We start from the raw sequence: 19525 nt of genomic DNA on the forward strand, positions 1-19525 counted from the left end.
TCTTTTACTGTACTTTGCTTTGTTAACACCGGGTTGTTTCCAGTACACAGTTAAAACCGAAGTGTTGAATTTTCAGCGTTAAACATTTCAGAGCTGATTTTAACACCCAAAGTGTAATTTTAACTCAATTCTGAGATAAATGCCCTTCAGTTGTTGATCCATTCAGTGTTAATTCAACTCTGTAAAGAACCAATTGATCTAAGCTCTGTCCACTGTCATTTCAAATCTTGAATGTTGACTTTTCCCATCATGCCCTTGGGCAAAGTGTTTAGATGTGCTTAGATGTTGTGTGTTGTACAGTGATCACTGCTGGGACTCTCTTTGTTGATGTTTTTGGGGAATTATTGTTGTTTTTTGTGTTGAACACCTCTGCACCATGAATGAAGTGATCCACTCCATTAGTCACTTACTATATTAGATGCTTGGTCCAAAGAGCATGCGAAGAGGGCCTATGTAAAGAGGTGAATTGGCCCCGTCCAGGCTCATTGAATAATAAGTGCCCAGTCATGACCAGATTAAGTCCAGGATTAAAGTTATCCAAACTAAAACTGACCATCAGCTTCACCAAACAGCTGAGGACGGTGCTGAAGACAGACTTGATAAGAAATAATGTACAGAAAAAAAGGAAGTTGTTGGGTCACTTTGGCTTGTACCCTCTAAAAAGTAGGTTGCCAGGAAAAAAAAGTTTAGCAAACACTGGTCTAAGTGATACTAATCTGAGATCTTCCCATCTCTGTGTGAATTTTGGGACTGTGACTGGTAGTATCTATGTTGGTGATACTGATGTAAGCCATTCCTCCTTACAATGTTCTTATTTATTTACATTTGCAGTAATACCAGGTTGTTACAGCAAACTTGTCAGTGGTATCTTAATCTTTAAAAATGCACCATGCTGCACTTTTACAATAAAGTCCACTTGTCCAGGATGATATCACGTCAACATTTGTGAGAGGAAAGTTTGGATCATGACTCAGCTGGCCTGTCTGTGACTGGGTGACACCTGTGTGACAGACTGAGGACACGCCCTACGTGTTTACAGCCCCGTACGACAAAGACTCAGACTGGTGTCATCGCACTGTGCCTACACAGAGCTGAGGCTGCAGTAAAGTGGTTACTGCTGCAGGCTAGACCTATTAAATCTGCATCTCTGTGTCACTCTGCAGACCTTATTACTATGCTAATAGAGGGAGCATGCAAATATCCAGATGTGCTGTGCACAGACTTGCATACAGATGTCATTAATTATCTGAAATAAGCCATCCATTTCATGTTTTATGGCTCTCTTGTCCTTGCAGGGCTTCTGCTCATGGCTCTCATCTCTCTACCATATGAAGTAAGTAAATAAACTTGCTGCCCTTCTTATTATTTTACCCTTCGCTTATTTAAGTTTCCATTTTAATTGGCTCTGTCCTCAAAGCTGAAGTCACAGTCGAATGTAAAGTCTCGTATATGTCATTTAGCAGGAAAAACAAACGAGTCTGAGCTCATGTGGCCGCTGCTGCCGTGGTTTCCCCTTGAATATTTGCACTTGCTTAAGTCTCACTGCACACAACAGATTTAGGCTCATAAAAAAAGCGATTTCCACGGTGTCCATGGTTTCCATAGTATAATGGTGGAGTTTGGGTGCTGCTGTTTTTAGCTTTCATGCCACTGGCTCACCCAGGGATCCCTGGGAAAGTGTGAACCCACCCTGCAAGTTCGCAATGTGTGGGCTGCCATGAGACCAGCATGCACCTCTTTCCTACTTTTTTTCTTGCTTTTTTTGTTCTATTTTATGACATTGGGTTTCCTGAACTCCCTGCCTGGTAATCAAGATTTCTGGCACCAACATGGGGGTGCCACACTTTTAATCATGATGAGGTGTAAACATGGCCCATATGTCCTGGAGAACAGTAGAGCATGATTAAGAATTTCTCATGCTCAACCTGCAGCATCTTTTTTCTTATGATCCTTCGTATTAGATTTAAAGATTCTTGGGTTAATTCTGCTCTGTTTTATCGTCCAATTCATTGAGCATAGTGCGCTAATGATATTCCAAGTGCAAACACAGAAAAGTTGTTATGCTTCATGCAGTTTTCTTCTGCTTCTTACAGAGCTCAGTTTTCTTTACATACAGATGATAAAGCAGACAGTAAGAGGACACTTTTTCAGTTTTATATGAAGTCAACCTGTCAGATGTAGTGTAAGTTTCATTTTCCTTTACAAAATATAAAAATAAAATATCACTAATAAATATCCCACTTATCTTCTCATACATGTTTAAGTGTGTGTAGGTTGAAATGTTGGAAAGGTCTCAGACGGCCCTTTAAGGTTTAATCCTTGTTATAATTCTTGTCATTTCAATTTAAATTTTAAGATTTGGTGCAGTTGTTGTCAGGATCATTGAAATGTTGCACATGGCATTTGTCATAAATACTGCAGTGCAGTTACCACCAACTCCCCACAGATAATATGTATTTTAGGAATTAAATATCATTCTAGCCATGCATTGCTGTAAGAGGGGTCATTTTAAATTATTTTTAAATTGGGCATTTTATGCAGTTTGTAGTTCTGATAGTTTTTTCTCTATAAGCAGCTTTTATTGCGCATTTATTTTCATTATTTATATTTGGCGCTCTGGCTGTTCTGGGATCCCCCTGCCCACAAGGGAGGTCTGAATCAGTGAGAAAAGAAGAACAAAAATCAGAGCAGAGCAGACATCAGTGACAACAGAATGGCACTGATTCAGTCAGAAGCAGAGTGAAGGAGGAGCTGGACTGGAGGAGGGTTGCAAAAGTGACTTGCAGAGAGAGAAGCAAAGAGTAGGCAGGCTAATGCAGCTTAAATAAAGCGGCATAAGTGTGATTAGCCAATAGCATGGAAATCAGCTGGCCGTCAGCTGATGTGGGCTTGCATGAGATACATCTGATCTCAATTATATGACAGCGCTTGACCCTGTGGCCTACCTGATCTAATGCTACAAGCTAAATATTTTACTATTAGCCATAAAGTCATAACCAACCACGGTAGACTTATCACAAGCTACATGAGTGCGAAACAATGGTATATGCTCCTGTAGAACACTGCCTTCTAGCTGTTGATGACAACAGTACATGGCAGCATACTTTTAAACACTATATATACCATATAAACACTACAGTAAAGTATAAACACTGCAAGACAAGAAAAAAGGTCTGTGTATGCTTTCAAAGTCTGAAAAGCTATCACTTGCAGTGAATTGAGCTGCTCATACTAGATTGTAGTTCTTTTACTCCTTGACAAAATATGCACATGATTTTTTTCCCCGTCTTTTTTTAATTATGTTTTTGCGCTGATACAAGGTGTAATAACTACAAGTATTTTGTTAGCTAATTTACTTGGTTGCTAGATTAATAATTTTAATAAAAGGACTTTTAAAAGTGTCATTGGACGATTTGAATGGAGATGTTTTCTTTCAGAGCCAGAGCCATCTAAAAGCAGCACAATCCCTCCATGATTCAAGCAATCTCATTTTTTTTTTTTTTCTTTTCCTACAGGGACGAAGAGATCCGTAGCAAATGCGGCATCGATGCTGTCACATACCTGTCCTTCCAGCGCCACATCATCCTGCTCATGATGGTGGTTTGCCTGCTGTCTTTGGCCATCATCCTGCCGGTCAACTTCTCCGGGAACCTCCTGGGTATTTTAGTCCTCTACATGATGGTCTAACTGGTCCGACTGTTTTAAAAAACAGAGGGATATCCTTAACTTCAGGAGAGACACATTTAGGGAACCTCACAGGGAGAGAAGCCAGGCCACACAGAGACAAACATACAGCTAAAGGATTTGTCGGCTGAATGCACAGAAAGTCTGGCTCTAAACAGTCTGCGGGAAAGCTGAGTTTTAAAAAAAACAAAGTATCTTACAGACATGAAAGAAGATCAAAGATAATTCTAATTTAAAAAGACATGTAAAACAACAAAATGAAGTAAAACCACAGCTATTTTCATACACAAAGGCCACGCTTCATCTAATGGGAGTTTCTAGCATGCCAGTGGCAATTCTTCAAGTAGAATTGTGGAAATAGAACGTGCTTCATTTCCTCCCAACATACACATGTAGGTGTCAGGGGTGGGATGAAGCAGAAAATTAGCTGCTAAATACAAGCAGAAATTCCTTTTGGCAGCACTGAGCTTATTTTGTAGGAAGTGTTGAGTAAGTGGTTCCATGACTGCATGAAGAACAGGAGCCATAATGGGAGCAGGGCTTTCCACAGAAACTTTTTATTACTGCTGGCTGTCATCTTATGGGCCACTGTGTCACCTCGGCCATTAAATAAACCCTCTGACAGGCTGCCATGGCAATGGCAAACAAAGGGTGTCCTAATTAGAGCAGCAAGACTGCGATGTTTAAATTTTGTGTCATTGAGAAGAGACATTTCATTTAAACGCTCTCTGAATAGTTGCATTGCTTCACCCTCCAGACAAAAGAGGAGGAGTTTCCTTGCAGTCATTTAAAAATTAAAATGTCTCGCTTTCTGTCATTTTTCATTATTTCTACAGGAGACAGTCCTGAGAACTTTGGAAGAACAACACTGGCTAATGTTAGCGCAAAGTAAGTCCAACACTTCATCAATGACATCAAATATGGTAACAAAGCACAGAGCAGAGCAGTGAGAAAAACACAGGACTTTCTTTATTCGTTTACATGTGTCTCACAGGGACAGCTTTCTGTGGCTCCACAGTGTCTTTGCTCTGGTCTACTTCATCATCACAGTGCTCTGTATGGCCCATCACTCCATACGGCTGGAGTACAGAGAGGATGAGAAGGTTTGTCTCAAACACATGATAATATCAAGGCCCTACCGTTTTTCCGCTGCAATGATATCAGTTTATCAAGACCAGTTCCATAATTTAGCATTTTAGCATGCTAATTAGTGCTAAACATAAAGTGCGACCAAGACTGCAGGGGATTTCACCAGTTTTACAAGTGTTTCATCATAAACTCAACCAAGATTTCATCCCTCTGGTTGCATTAGTGAGATATGCAATGGATCAAAGTGATTCAAGCTCGTCCTCTGGGGAACATGAATGTGTTAGAAATATATCCAGTGAAAGCACTAATATATCACTTAAAGCCACCTGGTAGTGTCACAATGGGATCATTTCTACAAATTAATTTCTTATTTTGTTTAATCTTGGAATCACAATTAAGAAGGAGAGCTTTTTTTTAACTCAGGTTCTGGGTTTTGGGTTGCCAAAGATCTTGGGGGGGGCATAAGGCTTTGTCTGCTCTGAGGCTGCCAAAATTAGATTTGTTCATATGGACTAAGTCCATGATAACACAGTTATTAAGTAGTTTATATTAAGGTCTTTTGATAAGAAAAGCATGCATGGGCCTTTTTTAGGGTTTTTATTAGTGAAACAATTAAAATCTATGTTGATTTTTGGTGGCAGTGTGTCACTTTTTCTTGTCTCTTGGGTCCTTGGGGGCAGACAGACAACATGGAAATGCGATCCAATGTGATCATCCTCAGTGTAGAGGCTTATAAAGAGCTATAGAAATGTAGAAAATTTTATACATCAAAAAATATGTTTTAATATAAGGACACACAAAGATACACTATATGGACAAAAGTATTCAGCTGCCTGAATATAACACCACAGGGATTGGAATGGCATTGTATTCAAATACATGTCCTTTAATATGGAGTTGTCCCTCTTTTGCAGCTTTAGCAGCCTCTACTCTTCTGGGAAGGCTTTCCACAAGATTTTGAAGTGTTTCTGTGGGAATTTGTGCCCATTTATTCTGTACAGCATTCAAGAAGTCAGGCACTGATGTTGCACAAGAAGGCCTGGCTCGCAATGTCGGTTTCAGTTCCTCCCAAAGGTGCTCGATGAGGTTTAAGATCATTGTTGGAATAGAAAAGGGCCTTCTACAAACTGTTGCCACAAAGTTGGAAGCAATGTCCAAAATGTCTTGGTTTGTCTCAGGTTGCTTTACACCACTGATGTATGGGTTTCATGCAGCTGCTCACCCATAGAAACCAATTCCATGAAGATCCCACCACCGTTTTTGTGCTCACATTAATGCCAATGGAAATTCAGATCTCTTCAGCTGTGAGGCAGCACCCCTATTATACAATTTTACATGGTCTTCTGCTTCGTGGCTGAGTTGCTGTTGTTTCTGAACTCTTCCACTTTCTAATGAAAGTGGAAAATTCAGCAGGGTAGACATTTTCCTGAACCATGCATGACTAGATGCTTGATTTTATATACCTGTGGCAATGGGTCTGATTGAAACACCTGAATTTAATAATTAACAGGTGTGGTCAAATACTTTTGTCCATATAGTGATTAGTATTGCATGTACTAGTAATATCACTTTGACTGGAAATGTAAATAAAGAAATAGTCAGAGGATCTCATTAAGAGCCATCTTCTGGGGACCATGAGCGTATGTGCTAAATATGAAGTCATTGTCGGGGCATTTTTGTCAGGACCAAAGTGCTGGGTAGACCTCCATGGAGCCATGCAGCCAGCATAGCTGACTTTCTTTGATTTGATGGTATTTTATTTTATTTTATTTTTATTTTATTTATTTTATTTTTTTTAAAGAATAACCCCTCACAGTGATGGTGTTATGTGTTGCAGGTTGCGAGGACACTGATGATAACCTCCATACCAAGAGAGATATCTGACCCAGGACTCATCACAAAACACTTCCAGTACTTATGTCTTCTTCTTTGTTTCATTTTAACATCAGTTAAACCCTATCTTCGTGTAAAAGAAGCCTTGTCCATCCTTTTGCACACATGTACTTGCTACCATCACAGTCACTATGATTCACTCCTTCTGCTCCATTCACTAGTGAGGCCTACCCCAGCTGTACTGTCACTGATATCCATTTCTGCTTTGATGTCCACAAGTTGATGCGGCTGGACTTAGAGAGGTATGGTAACAGTTTTAAGACAAACTTAAGACTGGAGCAGCACAGCTTGTGACTTCAGTGTGAGCCTCTTGTGTTTTGCAGGCGCAAAGCAATGAAAGGAAGGCTGTATTTTGCCACAAAAGCCCAAAAGGATGGAAAGATCATGATCAAGACTCATCCATGTGCCCAGATATTCTGCTGTGACTTCTGTGGATTTGAAAAGGTACTTTAGATCTGCACAGGGAGTGTATAACCACCGGATGGCACTGCAGTCCAAAAGTAGCATCCTGCTCCTTACGTCTGTGGGCATTAAGATGCAGTGAGTAATGTGTGCCCTAACTTTTCCCTGCAGGTGGATGCAGAACAGTATTACAGCGAACTAGAGGAGAAGCGAACAGATGAGTTCAACGCTGAAAAGAACCGCATCACCATGAAGAGGCTGGGCATCGCCTTTGTGACTTTCCGTGATGAGAGGATGACCGCTGTGTGAGTAAACAGCAGCATGACATCAATGTTTGTGTCCTCTCAGCAAACTGTGTCACAGCAGGGCGCAGCTATAACACTCATGAAAGCAGGGATGACTGTGTGCTGATGCAGATTTCTGCCGTTGCTTTCTACATCTTGTTTTGTTTTCCAGCATTGTGAAAGATTACAGTTGTGTGAACTGCCGCCGCAAACCCCAGCAGTCCAGCATCACCACAGTGGTGCAGTCACACAAGTGGGGGGTCAGCTACGCACCTGCTCCCAGTGACATCATCTGGTTAGTACTGTAGTCCTAATCCAGCCTTATGGTTCCTCATGTTTGTATGCTCTCACAGTCAACCAATAGGAATCTGTTTTTAATAGCAATTATAATACAACTAAAACATTAGAGAAAGTGCTTATAAATAAAATAGGTAAATAAATAAATGAATATTTGCCTCATTTGAACCAGATAAACACCGGTTAACGAGGCAAGGTATACATTACAGGATAATAAAAGGTTAATACAGTCATAAAGCACACATTAGGATAAGGTGATGAACCACCACTAAATAATCCTAAAATCTAATCATATAATCCTTGGGTCAGAGTGGATATTCATATGAGGAAAACCCCATAAAGCATCCTTGAGATATTGCTTAAACCCCTAGAGGTCCACTGGCTATTTTGCCATTTTGTTAATTTTCTTTTTACAAACTTAACCACTCAGAAAATGTATATCATGCTTATGTTTGGAATATTCTTTTTTGGCACTACCTCAACTTTATAAAATAAAAACAATAGTTTAAAAATTTTTAATTTACAGTATTAGATATAGGGCCTCCAGAAACACAACACCCCACAAAGAGTATTTTTAAAAATTGTTTTTTAGAACAATATATTGTCATTGTTAGAAAGAAATTACAATATACTGAAATTATGAAAAAAAGTACCAGTGCCAGTCCTGTACAGCATGGTCCACTGTCCCCATGTGTAACATTAATTTCTATATCAAATTCAAATGATCCTATTTTCTGTTTTACTTGCCCGATTGACATCGAACAAAAACCATAAGAAAGATAAAGATCATGCTTTCCACATGAAGTGATTTCAGTGTAAAATGTGGCTTTGTTTTCATGTTGTCATGTGACAAAAGTAGTGGATGATGAAATCACACCAGCGTGATCAGGGACCCCTAAGGGCTACCAAGCAAGGGATAAATATGATGCCTAATGACCTTGACCTTTGACATATGACCTCCAACATGCCGATTTTGTTATGTTGCAGCGTGTGGCTACAATTGTTTGAATTCACCTTTTCTCTCATTAATCTACTCTTGATTACGACCCATTATGACAACGTAAAACCGAAATTTTTGAAAATTTGTGAATTTATGAAAGATTTAAAAAACTTAAATATCATATTGACATATGTATTCAGCCCCTTACAAAAACACTTGAACTTTAGCTCAATCGTTGCTGAGATGTTTCTACGCCTTAACCAGACCTGTGGTAAATGAAATTGATTGGGCATGATTTGGAAAGGCACATACCTCTCTTTTGAGGCCTCACAGCTGAAGCCATGAGGTCAAAGGAACTGCCTGCAGAGCTCAGAGACAGATCTGAGGAAGCCTACATAAAAAAATCTGTTGCACTAAAGGTTCTCATGATCTCAGTGGCCTCCATAATTCTCAAATGGAAGATGAGAACCAGGAGTCTTCCAAGCGGTGACCAAGAATCCAATGGTCACTCTGACTGAGCTCCAGAGATCCTGTGTGGAGATAGGACCAAATTTCAGCAGGAGAGCCATCACTGCAGCCCTCCACTGATCTGACCTTTATGGCAAAGTGGCTAGATGGAGGCCTCTTTACAGTGCAAAACACATGGAAGTCTGCTTGGAGTTTGCATCTGGTCTGATGAAACCAAGCTTGAACTGTTTGGCCTCACTTCTAAACATTATTTCTGGAGGAAACCATACACCGCTCAACACCTGCCTAATATCATTCCAACAGTGAAGCATGGTGGTGGCAGCATCATGCTGTTGGGGTGTTTTTCAGCAGCAGGGACTGGGAGACTGTTGAGGGTTGAGGGAGAGCAGAATGGAGCAAAGTACATAGATGTCTTATATGAAAATCTTGTATGAAGAGCTCAGGACCTCAGACTGGGCCAAAGGTTGGCCTTCCAACATGACAGTGACCCTAAGCACACAACCAAGACAACACAGGAGTGTCTTAGGAACAACTCTGTGAATGTCCTAGAGTGGCCTGACTTGAGACCTATCAGACATCTCTGGAGAGACCTGGAAATGTTGTCCACCAATTACCCCCATCTGACCTGACTTAGCTTGAGAGGATTTGCAAAGAAGAGCAACAGAAACCCCCCCCCAATCCAAGTGTGCAAGCTTTCGCGTCATATAAAATAGACTCAAGGTGGAAACTGCTGCCAAAAGTACCCCAACTAAGTGTGACTAATGATGGAAAAAAATAATTTAGTGATTTTAGAAACACTAAAAGATCATCCAGATTAAAAAATTAAAATAAATAAACTTATAAAACATTGAAAAAAATAATTTTAAAAAATCATTAAATGAGACAAAAACAGAATAAAAAATTTAACACTTCACACCTGTACACATTACAGGCAGTTTATTAACCTGTAAGTTTGGACTATGTAGATGGCTGATGCAAACACACGTAGACACATGATCTTTGCAATATCCAAAAATGGCATGTTTTATGCATGATTTAGACACATTAACCTGTAATCCACCCCACATACTTGGTATCTTTAGAAGCCTGAAACCTAGTTTCAGTCAGGAACACTCTCGCCGTACATTTTACAATTTTATTGCAAAATGGATATACAATTTAACTTGGAGGAGAAGGCTCTGCTCAAAACATGCTTTTCAGGGAGGGCATGGCTACAAACCCCGATATGGATAAATACATTCATTACAATGCGTACTGAATGCAGTAAAATTAGCTCAAAAGCAATTGATACATGAAAGCTTGAATCTTAATATGAGGGTGCAACAAGCTTTATTCTATAAAGGAGGAGGCTAGGTCGGAGGATGTTAATCTTTGCATCAGCATTAATGCAAGCAGTTAGTCATGTTTAAATACACCTCTGTGTTGAGAGAAGAGCTGTGATTGGCTATGGGAGCTGTTAGGAAATAATTTGGATCAGCAGGACTACCATTTCCTGCATGAACTTACGCTGATCTTAATTTCTGCTGGCTTCAATCAGGAGATAATGATAGATGCGAGAAGATAGTGTTTGTGTTCAAAACTGCATATTATATAATACTTCTCAGACATAGATACATGCTGCATACTAAGTTAATGGTTAGTATGTCTTTCCACCATAAAGCCCATCCTTTTTGTATCACGTGAATTCATATATATGGTCCAGGCTTCATTGGCTAAGATAACAACAAGCAGGAACATACTAATATATAGAGATTCAATGTGATGTCACTTTGAGTATGCAGTTTTATGCACATCCCTTATTAAGATAAACAAAGCAGCAACAAATGAGGTGTATCTGATGAAGAACAGCATTGAAAGCCCATTCTTCATCCCAGATTCAATTAGCCTTAATGCATATCTCTTATAAAGGAAAGCAAAAGTGAGATTATGAGTGAGATTACATAACAGATGAATGATGCAAATATAAGTTTGATTAGCTCAAGAGATGCTTGCAGTTAGTGCTTCATGTCTGATTGGCTGTAGTGTGTTAGACAACCTGAGCAAGTCCTTATGTTCCTCCATTAAAACTGGAGCCTTGATGTGCGCAGTCTCCAACCTGTTTTTCTGCTCCATAAAAGTGGAAACAACTCGCATTCAAGAGGCAGCTTAGCAAGCTATTTCAGGCTTGTGTCTATATGCAGAGAGGAGGGGTGTCACAAGGTTAGAGAAGAGTGCTGAATGTCCTGTGTGTGAATTGAGACATATTTTTTCTCTTGTCACCATGCAGGGAGAACCTGTCGGTGTGTGGCTCTCGCTGGTGGCTCCGGTGCGTCCTCCTCAACATCCTCCTTTTCCTGCTACTCTTCTTCCTCACCACTCCAGCCATCATTGTCAACACCATGGATAAGTTCAACGTCACGAGGCCTGTGGAGAGCCTGCGGGTCAGTGTTTGAGTTTGTTCGCTTGTTGTGAGAGAGAGAGAGAAATGACCACTGATACTTTTATATACCTGTAAAGGCAAACAAGACCATAATTATCAAGATCCTGCGAACGTATGTAGAACCTAAGATACATTCACTTTGTATTACTGATACGCCTGCATAATTAATAAAGAAAAATAGTATAGATAAAAAAACATACATTGCATTCAGGAAGTATTCGGACCCCCCCTTAATTTTTTCATTTTTTTTCATGTTGCAACCTGATGCTAAAATCATTTAAATTCATTTTTTTGTCATTAATCTGCACTCAGTACCCCATCATGATAAAGTGAAAACAGAATTTTAGACATTATTGCAAGTTTATCAAAAATAAAAACTGAAAAATCACATTGACATAAGTATCCAGATCTTTTATTCAGTACTTAATTGAAGCACCTTTGGCAATTACAGCCTTGAGTCTTTTTAAATATAACGCAACAAGCTTTGCGTACCTGGATAGCAGGGTTATTGCCATTCTTCTTTCCAAATCCTCTTAAGCTCAGTCAGTTTGGAACGGGACCATCATTTGACAGGATTTTCAGAGATGTTTGATAGGGTTCAGGTCAGGGTCTGGCTGGGCCTCTTCAAGACATTCACACAGTTGTCCCTAAGCCACTCCTGTGTTGTCCTGGCTGTGTACTTCGGGTCTTTGACATGTTGAAAGGCTAACCTTTGGCCCAGTCCTGAGCACTGCAGTCTCTGACCAGTCTCCCAGTCCCTGCTGCTGAAAATCACTTCCACTGCATGATGCTGCCACCACTGTGCTTCACGGTTGGGATGGTATTGGGCAGGTGATGAGCAGTGTATGGTTTCTTTCAGAAATAACATTTAGAATTGAGGTCAAACAGTTCAATCTTGGTTTCATCAGACCAGATGCAAACTCCAAGCAGACTTCCATGTGTTTTGCACAGTAAAGAGGCTTCCATCCAGCTACTCTGCTAAGTACTCATTAAGCCCAAAACTTTGAAGGACTGCATTGATGGTTGTCCTTCTGGGACTATGTCCCATTTCCACACAGGATCTCTGGAGCTCAGTCAGAGTGACCATTGGATTCTGGGTCATCTCTCCTACTCAGGCCTTGCTCAGTTTGGTTGGACACCTAACTTTTACAAGAGTCCTGGTTGTGTCAAATGTTTTCCATTTGCGACTTATGGAGGCCAATGTGCTCAACAATCCTGTCTCTGAGCTTGGGAGGCTGTTCCTTTGACCTTATGGCTTGGTTTTTGCTCTGATATGCATTTTCAGCTGTGAGGCCTTATGTAGAGAGATGTGTGCCTTTCCAAATCATGTCCAATAAACCAAATTTACCACAGGTGGATCCCAATCAAGGTATAGAAACATCTCAGCAACAGTCAAGAGAAATAACAGCAACCTGAGCTAGTTTTCAGGTGATGCTTATGTCAGTATGATATTTCATTTTTTTAAATTTTTTTAAATTCTGTTTTCATTTTGTCAAAGCAAATATAACTGCAAAAAATAAAGGAGGTCTGAATAATTTCCACTGGCAGATCATTATTGGACATTTCATCTTATTTTATTTACCAGGTGGTCATCCTAGAGGGCACCTTTGCTTTGATTTTTTTAAACATTAGGGCACCAGGAGACGCGATTTCCCCCTCTGCCCTCCTTCTGAGTCCACAAGTGCTACTTAACATTAGTTAAATGTTAGCTAAGCATTAGTTAGCACTTAATTTATCATCTTTAAAGCATTATTCCTGCAGTTATACTTTCCTTAGGCTTTTAGAAACATGTTAATGTAGATTTATGTGCTTGTCCATTATATATTTAATGATTCTTTTTTCACACTTATGATGATTCACCATTTATAATCAGTTACAACAATTACAAATCAGTTAATTTATGAGTTGTGTTCAATAAAAACTGCGCCCCATGAGGTGTATTTACTTCACAGTAAGCCACTATTTTCCATTCATGGATAAAATGCACCTTATGAGGGAGAACAGGTGTTCAGAGAGGCTTTCCTGGTTAATACTGAGCAAGAATGCTTTGCAAGAAGCTTGCCGCACAAACCATGATGGTTACTTCTAATCTGCTTTTACCTATAGAATTTATGTGCTGTGCTTTTAAGTATTAACTAATGTTTAACTAATGAGGTGTTTCTATTTAGTTTCCTTGATTAATTAATTAATTAAATAATCAGTCATCTTGTTTTCCTCTCCAGAGCCCAGTCATTACCCAGTTCTTCCCGACCCTCCTGCTGTGGGCATTTTCAGTCCTCCTTCCCTTCATCGTCTACTATTCCGCCTTCTTCGAGTCCCACTGGACCAGGTACTCACCTGTCAGAGGCCACTTTTCTCTCCTCTTCCCCTCTGAAAGGGAAATGCTTCTTCTTTAGTCTGACCCTTCATATGAAGCCCCCCATCTTCCTCTCGACTCTCAGCATCCCTGTTTTTTTCATCCCAATTATGTGTCTCTCTTTCACCCTGTTGCACTTTTTTTTTTTTTTTTTTTTACTTCTCTTTCTCTCTGTCACTCTCCCTGCACTGTTATTCTGGGCAGGTTGTCATAGAGATCTCCATGTGAGAATAATAATGATATGCACAGTAGCCACCGTGCAGAGGAGCGGCACATGGTGACTGTAGCAGGAGGAGGAGGAGGAGGAGCAGAACAACTGTGTATATGGAGACAACCTCATGCAGCACCTATGAGCACCGTTTCTTTACATAACCACCCCCACAAACGTGGTGTGCAGGCGTGATGTGCGAAGGAGCAAATGCAAATCAACGGTTTACTGGAGTGCAAAGCATAGTTTGTGCTAATGAGCCAAACTGTCTTGTAAATGTAAAGTTTGACTTTGACTGCATCAGCTGTTTAAGGGAACTCTGTGTTTATGATTTAAAGCTAATTAGACTTAGCACTGTGATGTAATGCTTTTACGATACCATGTTTCTCAGGTCTGGGGAGAACCAAGTTACGATGCACAAGTGCTTTCTACTGCTGGTCTTCATGGTCATCATCTTGCCCTCACTTGGTTTGTCCAGGTACACTACACTTGGATGACACAACACACATTGCATCTTCTTTTATTTTTATGTCCTGCAGTTTTTGAGGGTTTTTTTCACTACTTTTTTATTGTTCTCCAGTCTGGACCTGTTCTTCACGTGGCTCTTTGATGTCAACTTCCTGGATGAAAAAGAAGTCAAATTTCAGTAAGATAGCTCTGTTTGGCCAAATAAAGGGCCCCAAAAAGATCATAACTCCCAAAACATTACAGTCTAAATATGTCTTATTTGTTATAGATGATCTTTTTCTTACCAAATGCCAACACATCTAATAAATCATCTTCATAACTTTTTTCCCCAACAGGATCTAAAACATAAACCTTTCTATTGCCATTTTTACAAGATACAGATATTTTGATTGTGTATTAAATCCAAGTCATACTGACAATGATTGATTTATAAAATTAATAAAAGGGTAAAACATCCAAGGGGGTGAATGCTTATTACAGGCACTGTAAATTATTCTTATAAATTCATATGCTTGTGTACACTAACAGACCATTTTACCAAACATAAACAGCTGTGATCAGGGAGAGTGGGACTCATTTTCAGCCCTGGAGTTTCAAGGCATAGACGAGCCTACTTAAGTTCACAACCTTTTACTGAGGATATCTGTTTATGTATATTTTTTATTATTTACTTCTTGATATATCACTCTCAAATCAAATATAAGTAACTAAAATGTATTTCTTTCCATGTAATTATTTTGTCACAGATGTGTGTTCCTCCCAGACAACGGTGCATTCTTTGTAAACTATGTCATCACATCCAGTCTGATCGGCACAGCCATGGAGCTGCTTCGTATCCCCGGCTTGACAGTGTACGCCCTCCGCCTGTGTTTCGCCAAGTCTCAGGCTGAACGTATTCATGTCAGACGGGTAAACTGACACTCAAATAATTTTATATTTGATTTATTTTCATTTCAAATCATGAAGTATTAAATGTTTTGGTTTCTTTGGCAGAGTCAGGCCTATGAGTTCCAGTTTGGCCTGGAGTACGCCTGGACCATGTGTATATTTGCAGTCACTATGACCTACAGCATCACGTGTCCCATTATTACTCCCTTTGGTGAGCAACGCAAAGTGACCCTCCTTCTTTCCAGCTCCTCTCTGCTCTCTGTGTCCCCTCTTAGCCATGTGTACATGTCTCTCCTCATACTCTGACCTCACTCTCCTCTACTGCCTGCCAGTCCGATGCAGACTGTGTGAATTTGCTGCTGTAGTCCCAGACACCCAGACACAGAGAGCTGTGAGCCAGACGCCCACTCTGCTCCTGTCTCTGCCCAGAGCTCACCAAGCTCCTATTTACTTGTGCAGTCAAATCTTCAGTCCAAATGAGCCCTTTCATATATAATATCCTGCTGTTCTCTGTCCTTATGTTCCTGTGTTTCTCAGAGGATTTCTATTTTAATCATGCATTCTCATTGTGGATGTGTTTTTCTGTCTTCTAGGTCTGCTCTATGTAATTCTGAAACATGTGGTGGACAGATACAACATCTACTATGCATATGTTCCCACCAAACTCAACCAGAGGATACACAGAGCAGCTATCAGCCAGGTCATCGTGGCTCCAATCTTCTGCATGTTCTGGCTGCTCTTCTTCTCAGTGCTCAGATTAGGTACCACGTCACTTCTCTGGGTTTAGTTAAGTTACAAATCAATAAAAATCCTGGAACAATCAATCATGATAATTCTTTGTTTGTTTGTTTTTTTACTGATTTGTGACATTGGGCGCATTAAAGTTAGACCATGATATGGCTCATATAACACATTTAACTTTCTTAAATAAATAAATGTCACCCTCCGTATAGCTCTACCATTTATCTCTACATTAACATGTTCAGTGTTACTTTGGTTTCTACTGGAATAGATACAATAGAAATCATTTTGCTTATATTTAAGGAAGGTGTCTATCTTTATCATTTTTTTGTTTACATTATTTTGAAGATTATCCACATTTCTGTGTGATAAAATTTATTTATATCATCGGCAAATGTTACTTCATGCAAGTTGTTAGATGAATTAACAAAATTATTTACATAGAGATGAAAAGTAGTGGCCCTAATGTTGATCCTTGTGGCATCCCACATTTAATTTCTGTAATCTGAGATTTTATATTCTTCACATATACATGTTGTTCCCTTTCTTAAATATAATATAAACCAGTTTAATGCCATGCCCCTTGCACCATAGTGGTGTCAAATGTTTTCTCATTTTATCCTCTTCATTTTTAGGTAGTATGACTTCGATTACATCATTACATTAACATTGGAATCTAAATTTTATATTGCAGGTCTGGTGAATCCCATCACCCTCTTCACCTTTGTGTCCCTGCTCTCCTCTATTGCCTTCTCCCTCCTCCGCTTGTGCCTTAGGAAGCAACCTGACAAATCAACAAGTTACCAGGTCAGCTGTGCTGTTCCTCAGTGAGTTCAGCTGCAGATGCATTTATACCTCATAAACAGCGTTTAAATATGTGTATTTTCTTTGTTTCAGATGTCAGATCAGCCAGCAGAAGGAACGTTTACCGATGCAGACAGGAGTACAGTAACATCCACCACTGCCTCGAATGTAATGTGCAACATTTTCTTTCAATGAATCAAACAAATTTACCAAAACTATAACTATATAACTGTTTAGGTTTTTGCAGTGCAACCTTCCTCCAGTCCAAATAAACTGCACAAAATACCTTGGTCTTAACGGAATTCATGTGGTCCTGCACGTGTTTTATTTTAACAGAGCATGGGCATCTTGTTTTCACTTTGCTGCAGAGTCATTTTTATTTATTTAATTTTATTTATTTATTTAATGTTCACATATTTTAAGCTGTTTTTAATATCTTGTACATCTCTCATGATATTATCCATTCACTGGTTGGTTGATTCCATAAATAACTGAACAAAGGTCTTACAATTTCTTTCTTGTTGCACAATCAAGTCTTTAAAAAAAGACTTCTGTTGGTCAGGCAGTTCATGAATCATGCTAGATGAAAGCATTTCTTCTTCTGGTTGACCTTTTTTGGTCCCTTACTGCTAAAAAATGTGGCTGCGGCTGACCTGAGCTTGGCCTGGTGGTGGCTAGCTGCCGCTGGGGCTAACCACCACCACCAGGTATATTTACCCTTCTCTGCTGTTGCCCTCTCTGCCCCGTCAACAGACCTCTCTGTCCTGCAGCTGATTGTTAACCTGACACTCATAATATGTGTTCATTAGTTTCAGAGCAGGGGTGAATCTAGATTTTTTTAGTTGGGGGCCCAGGTTCTGATGCATAGGGGGAAATAAGGTTTGTGTGTACACAGACAAATCATCATGTATTATTATAATATTTAACTTCATGATTTAAATTTTAAATATTTAAATAAAATAGTACAAAGTAATTTTAAATAAGTAGTTAAAATTGTTGAGTGACATTTGTAAGTTCTGGTGGGACTAGCATGTTTAAAAGACTTAAAAAATAAGTCTTCAAAAATGAGCGGAGGAGATGGTGATATAAGTAAAAAGTTAAATTTATTAGAGTTGGGTAGGGTTTTATTAACTAATTATTTTAAATTGTTTAAAGTGGATTTAATAATTGCAAATGTCTTTACAATAATAGTATTGCATTTTTAGTGCCATCAACCACTGTCTTTTTCCCCCTAAGCATTGATTTAGGCACCATTTTTAAAGTATCAGATTTAGCACTGATAATGTAAATGCCCAACCCTACTCCCCTCTGAATTTTTAATCATCTCACTGATTTTATAAAAAGGCTATTAATCATTAAAACTTGAATTTGATACAAAGATATGATGTCACAATATAATAACGTATTGGCAATACATAAACTCATTTCTGTATATTTATATCTTATTTTGGGTGGGAAAGAAACCTAGATTTGAAACCATATGATTATCTCATAACCCCACAAGCCTCATTAATTAAATTGTGTGATTTACTGTGTGACACTGCCATAAACTTTGTTTTTCCTCTCCCATTAGCTCTTTGTGGCATCTGTGCTCCTAGAGCCAGAGCTGGCTTTGACCCCGATGCCCTCCCCGGCCCACCACAGCTACGGCACCATGGCCAGTTCACAGAGTTCAAGCCACGGCCCGGTGGGGGAAGAGGAGTCAGAGGAAGACCCCACCCAGACTCATGAGACTGAGCTGCAAGACCCTCCAGAACCCTACTGCGCCAGCCCTCTCATGGACAGCCCAGTTGGCTACCAGTAATACCAAATCCCCCAAAGCTTATTCCACCTATCCTTCACTGGATCCCTGAAAGGCCACATTGCTGCATTTTCACCACTGACCTCAGACTCCAACTAAGCTGCTCTGGACTCTGGGACTAGAGTGGACCTGTTGGAAAGGAGAAGGGGAGAAGCTTCAGAATACAGGAACAGGATCCAGGCAAGCAAAACTAGAAATGTATAGCCAGGAGATGCCAAAACACTTAATTCAACTTGAAAGAGAGCACATCCACCTTAAATGTACAGATTATTTTAACTGTCAAGCTCTCAACGACAGGGATTTCCTCTTCTTCTAAGGCTTCATTCGCAAGTTAAAAAGCTTCAGACTAATCAAAGTGTCTGGGGAAGAATTGCCTTTGGGACGGCATCAGAGATTCTGTGTCCATGCGGTGCCACTTGGACATGAGTGGAGGTGAAAGTTCCCATTAGAGTGGGTAGTGTGAGCAGGCTCGCCCTGGCAGACTGACACAGCGGTCTGGGCACGGGATGATATCTGGCTCCTCGGTGGCAGAGCTTGGGGAGGCTGAGGGTGAGGGCAGCTAGTCGTGAAGCCATCTGCAGTGAGAGAGCAGACAGACGGAGGGCCGAATGTAACTCTGAGATGTACTGTGCTACGATCTCTACAAGGAGGCACAAGCAGTGTGACTGAACCTGCAGCTTATTGTGACTACTATCAATCTGAAGTTGCTATTTTTGCTACTGTTTTTTTGTGTTATCAATATTGTGCTTTGAGTTTGGGCAGGGCAACTGAAGATCAGATTTG

The 19525-nt window shown here is 39.9% G+C and overlaps 1 protein-coding gene across 1 annotated transcript in view; it reads left to right on the plus strand.

The window, feature by feature from the left end:
- tmem63c (transmembrane protein 63C) overlaps window positions 1-19165 on the plus strand; it is a 45870-nt gene extending 26705 nt beyond the window's left edge. Inside the window, exons 5-23 of the mRNA XM_041813144.1 lie at window positions 1296-1333; window positions 3516-3658; window positions 4521-4572; window positions 4679-4787; window positions 6611-6684; window positions 6828-6908; window positions 6990-7110; window positions 7240-7373; window positions 7525-7647; window positions 11324-11477; window positions 13699-13805; window positions 14432-14518; window positions 14621-14686; window positions 15255-15417; window positions 15502-15607; window positions 15990-16157; window positions 16832-16944; window positions 17035-17109; window positions 18515-19165. Coding sequence (XP_041669078.1) covers window positions 1296-1333; window positions 3516-3658; window positions 4521-4572; window positions 4679-4787; window positions 6611-6684; window positions 6828-6908; window positions 6990-7110; window positions 7240-7373; window positions 7525-7647; window positions 11324-11477; window positions 13699-13805; window positions 14432-14518; window positions 14621-14686; window positions 15255-15417; window positions 15502-15607; window positions 15990-16157; window positions 16832-16944; window positions 17035-17109; window positions 18515-18745 — 2145 coding nt within the window. The 3' untranslated portion in view covers window positions 18746-19165. The remainder of the gene's footprint in view (window positions 1-1295; window positions 1334-3515; window positions 3659-4520; window positions 4573-4678; window positions 4788-6610; window positions 6685-6827; window positions 6909-6989; window positions 7111-7239; window positions 7374-7524; window positions 7648-11323; window positions 11478-13698; window positions 13806-14431; window positions 14519-14620; window positions 14687-15254; window positions 15418-15501; window positions 15608-15989; window positions 16158-16831; window positions 16945-17034; window positions 17110-18514) is intronic.
- Window positions 19166-19525: the final 360 nt, after the last annotated feature.

This window comes from Cheilinus undulatus, linkage group 18, assembly GCF_018320785.1.
Source record: "Cheilinus undulatus linkage group 18, ASM1832078v1, whole genome shotgun sequence".
NCBI lineage: Eukaryota > Metazoa > Chordata > Actinopteri > Labriformes > Labridae > Cheilinus > Cheilinus undulatus.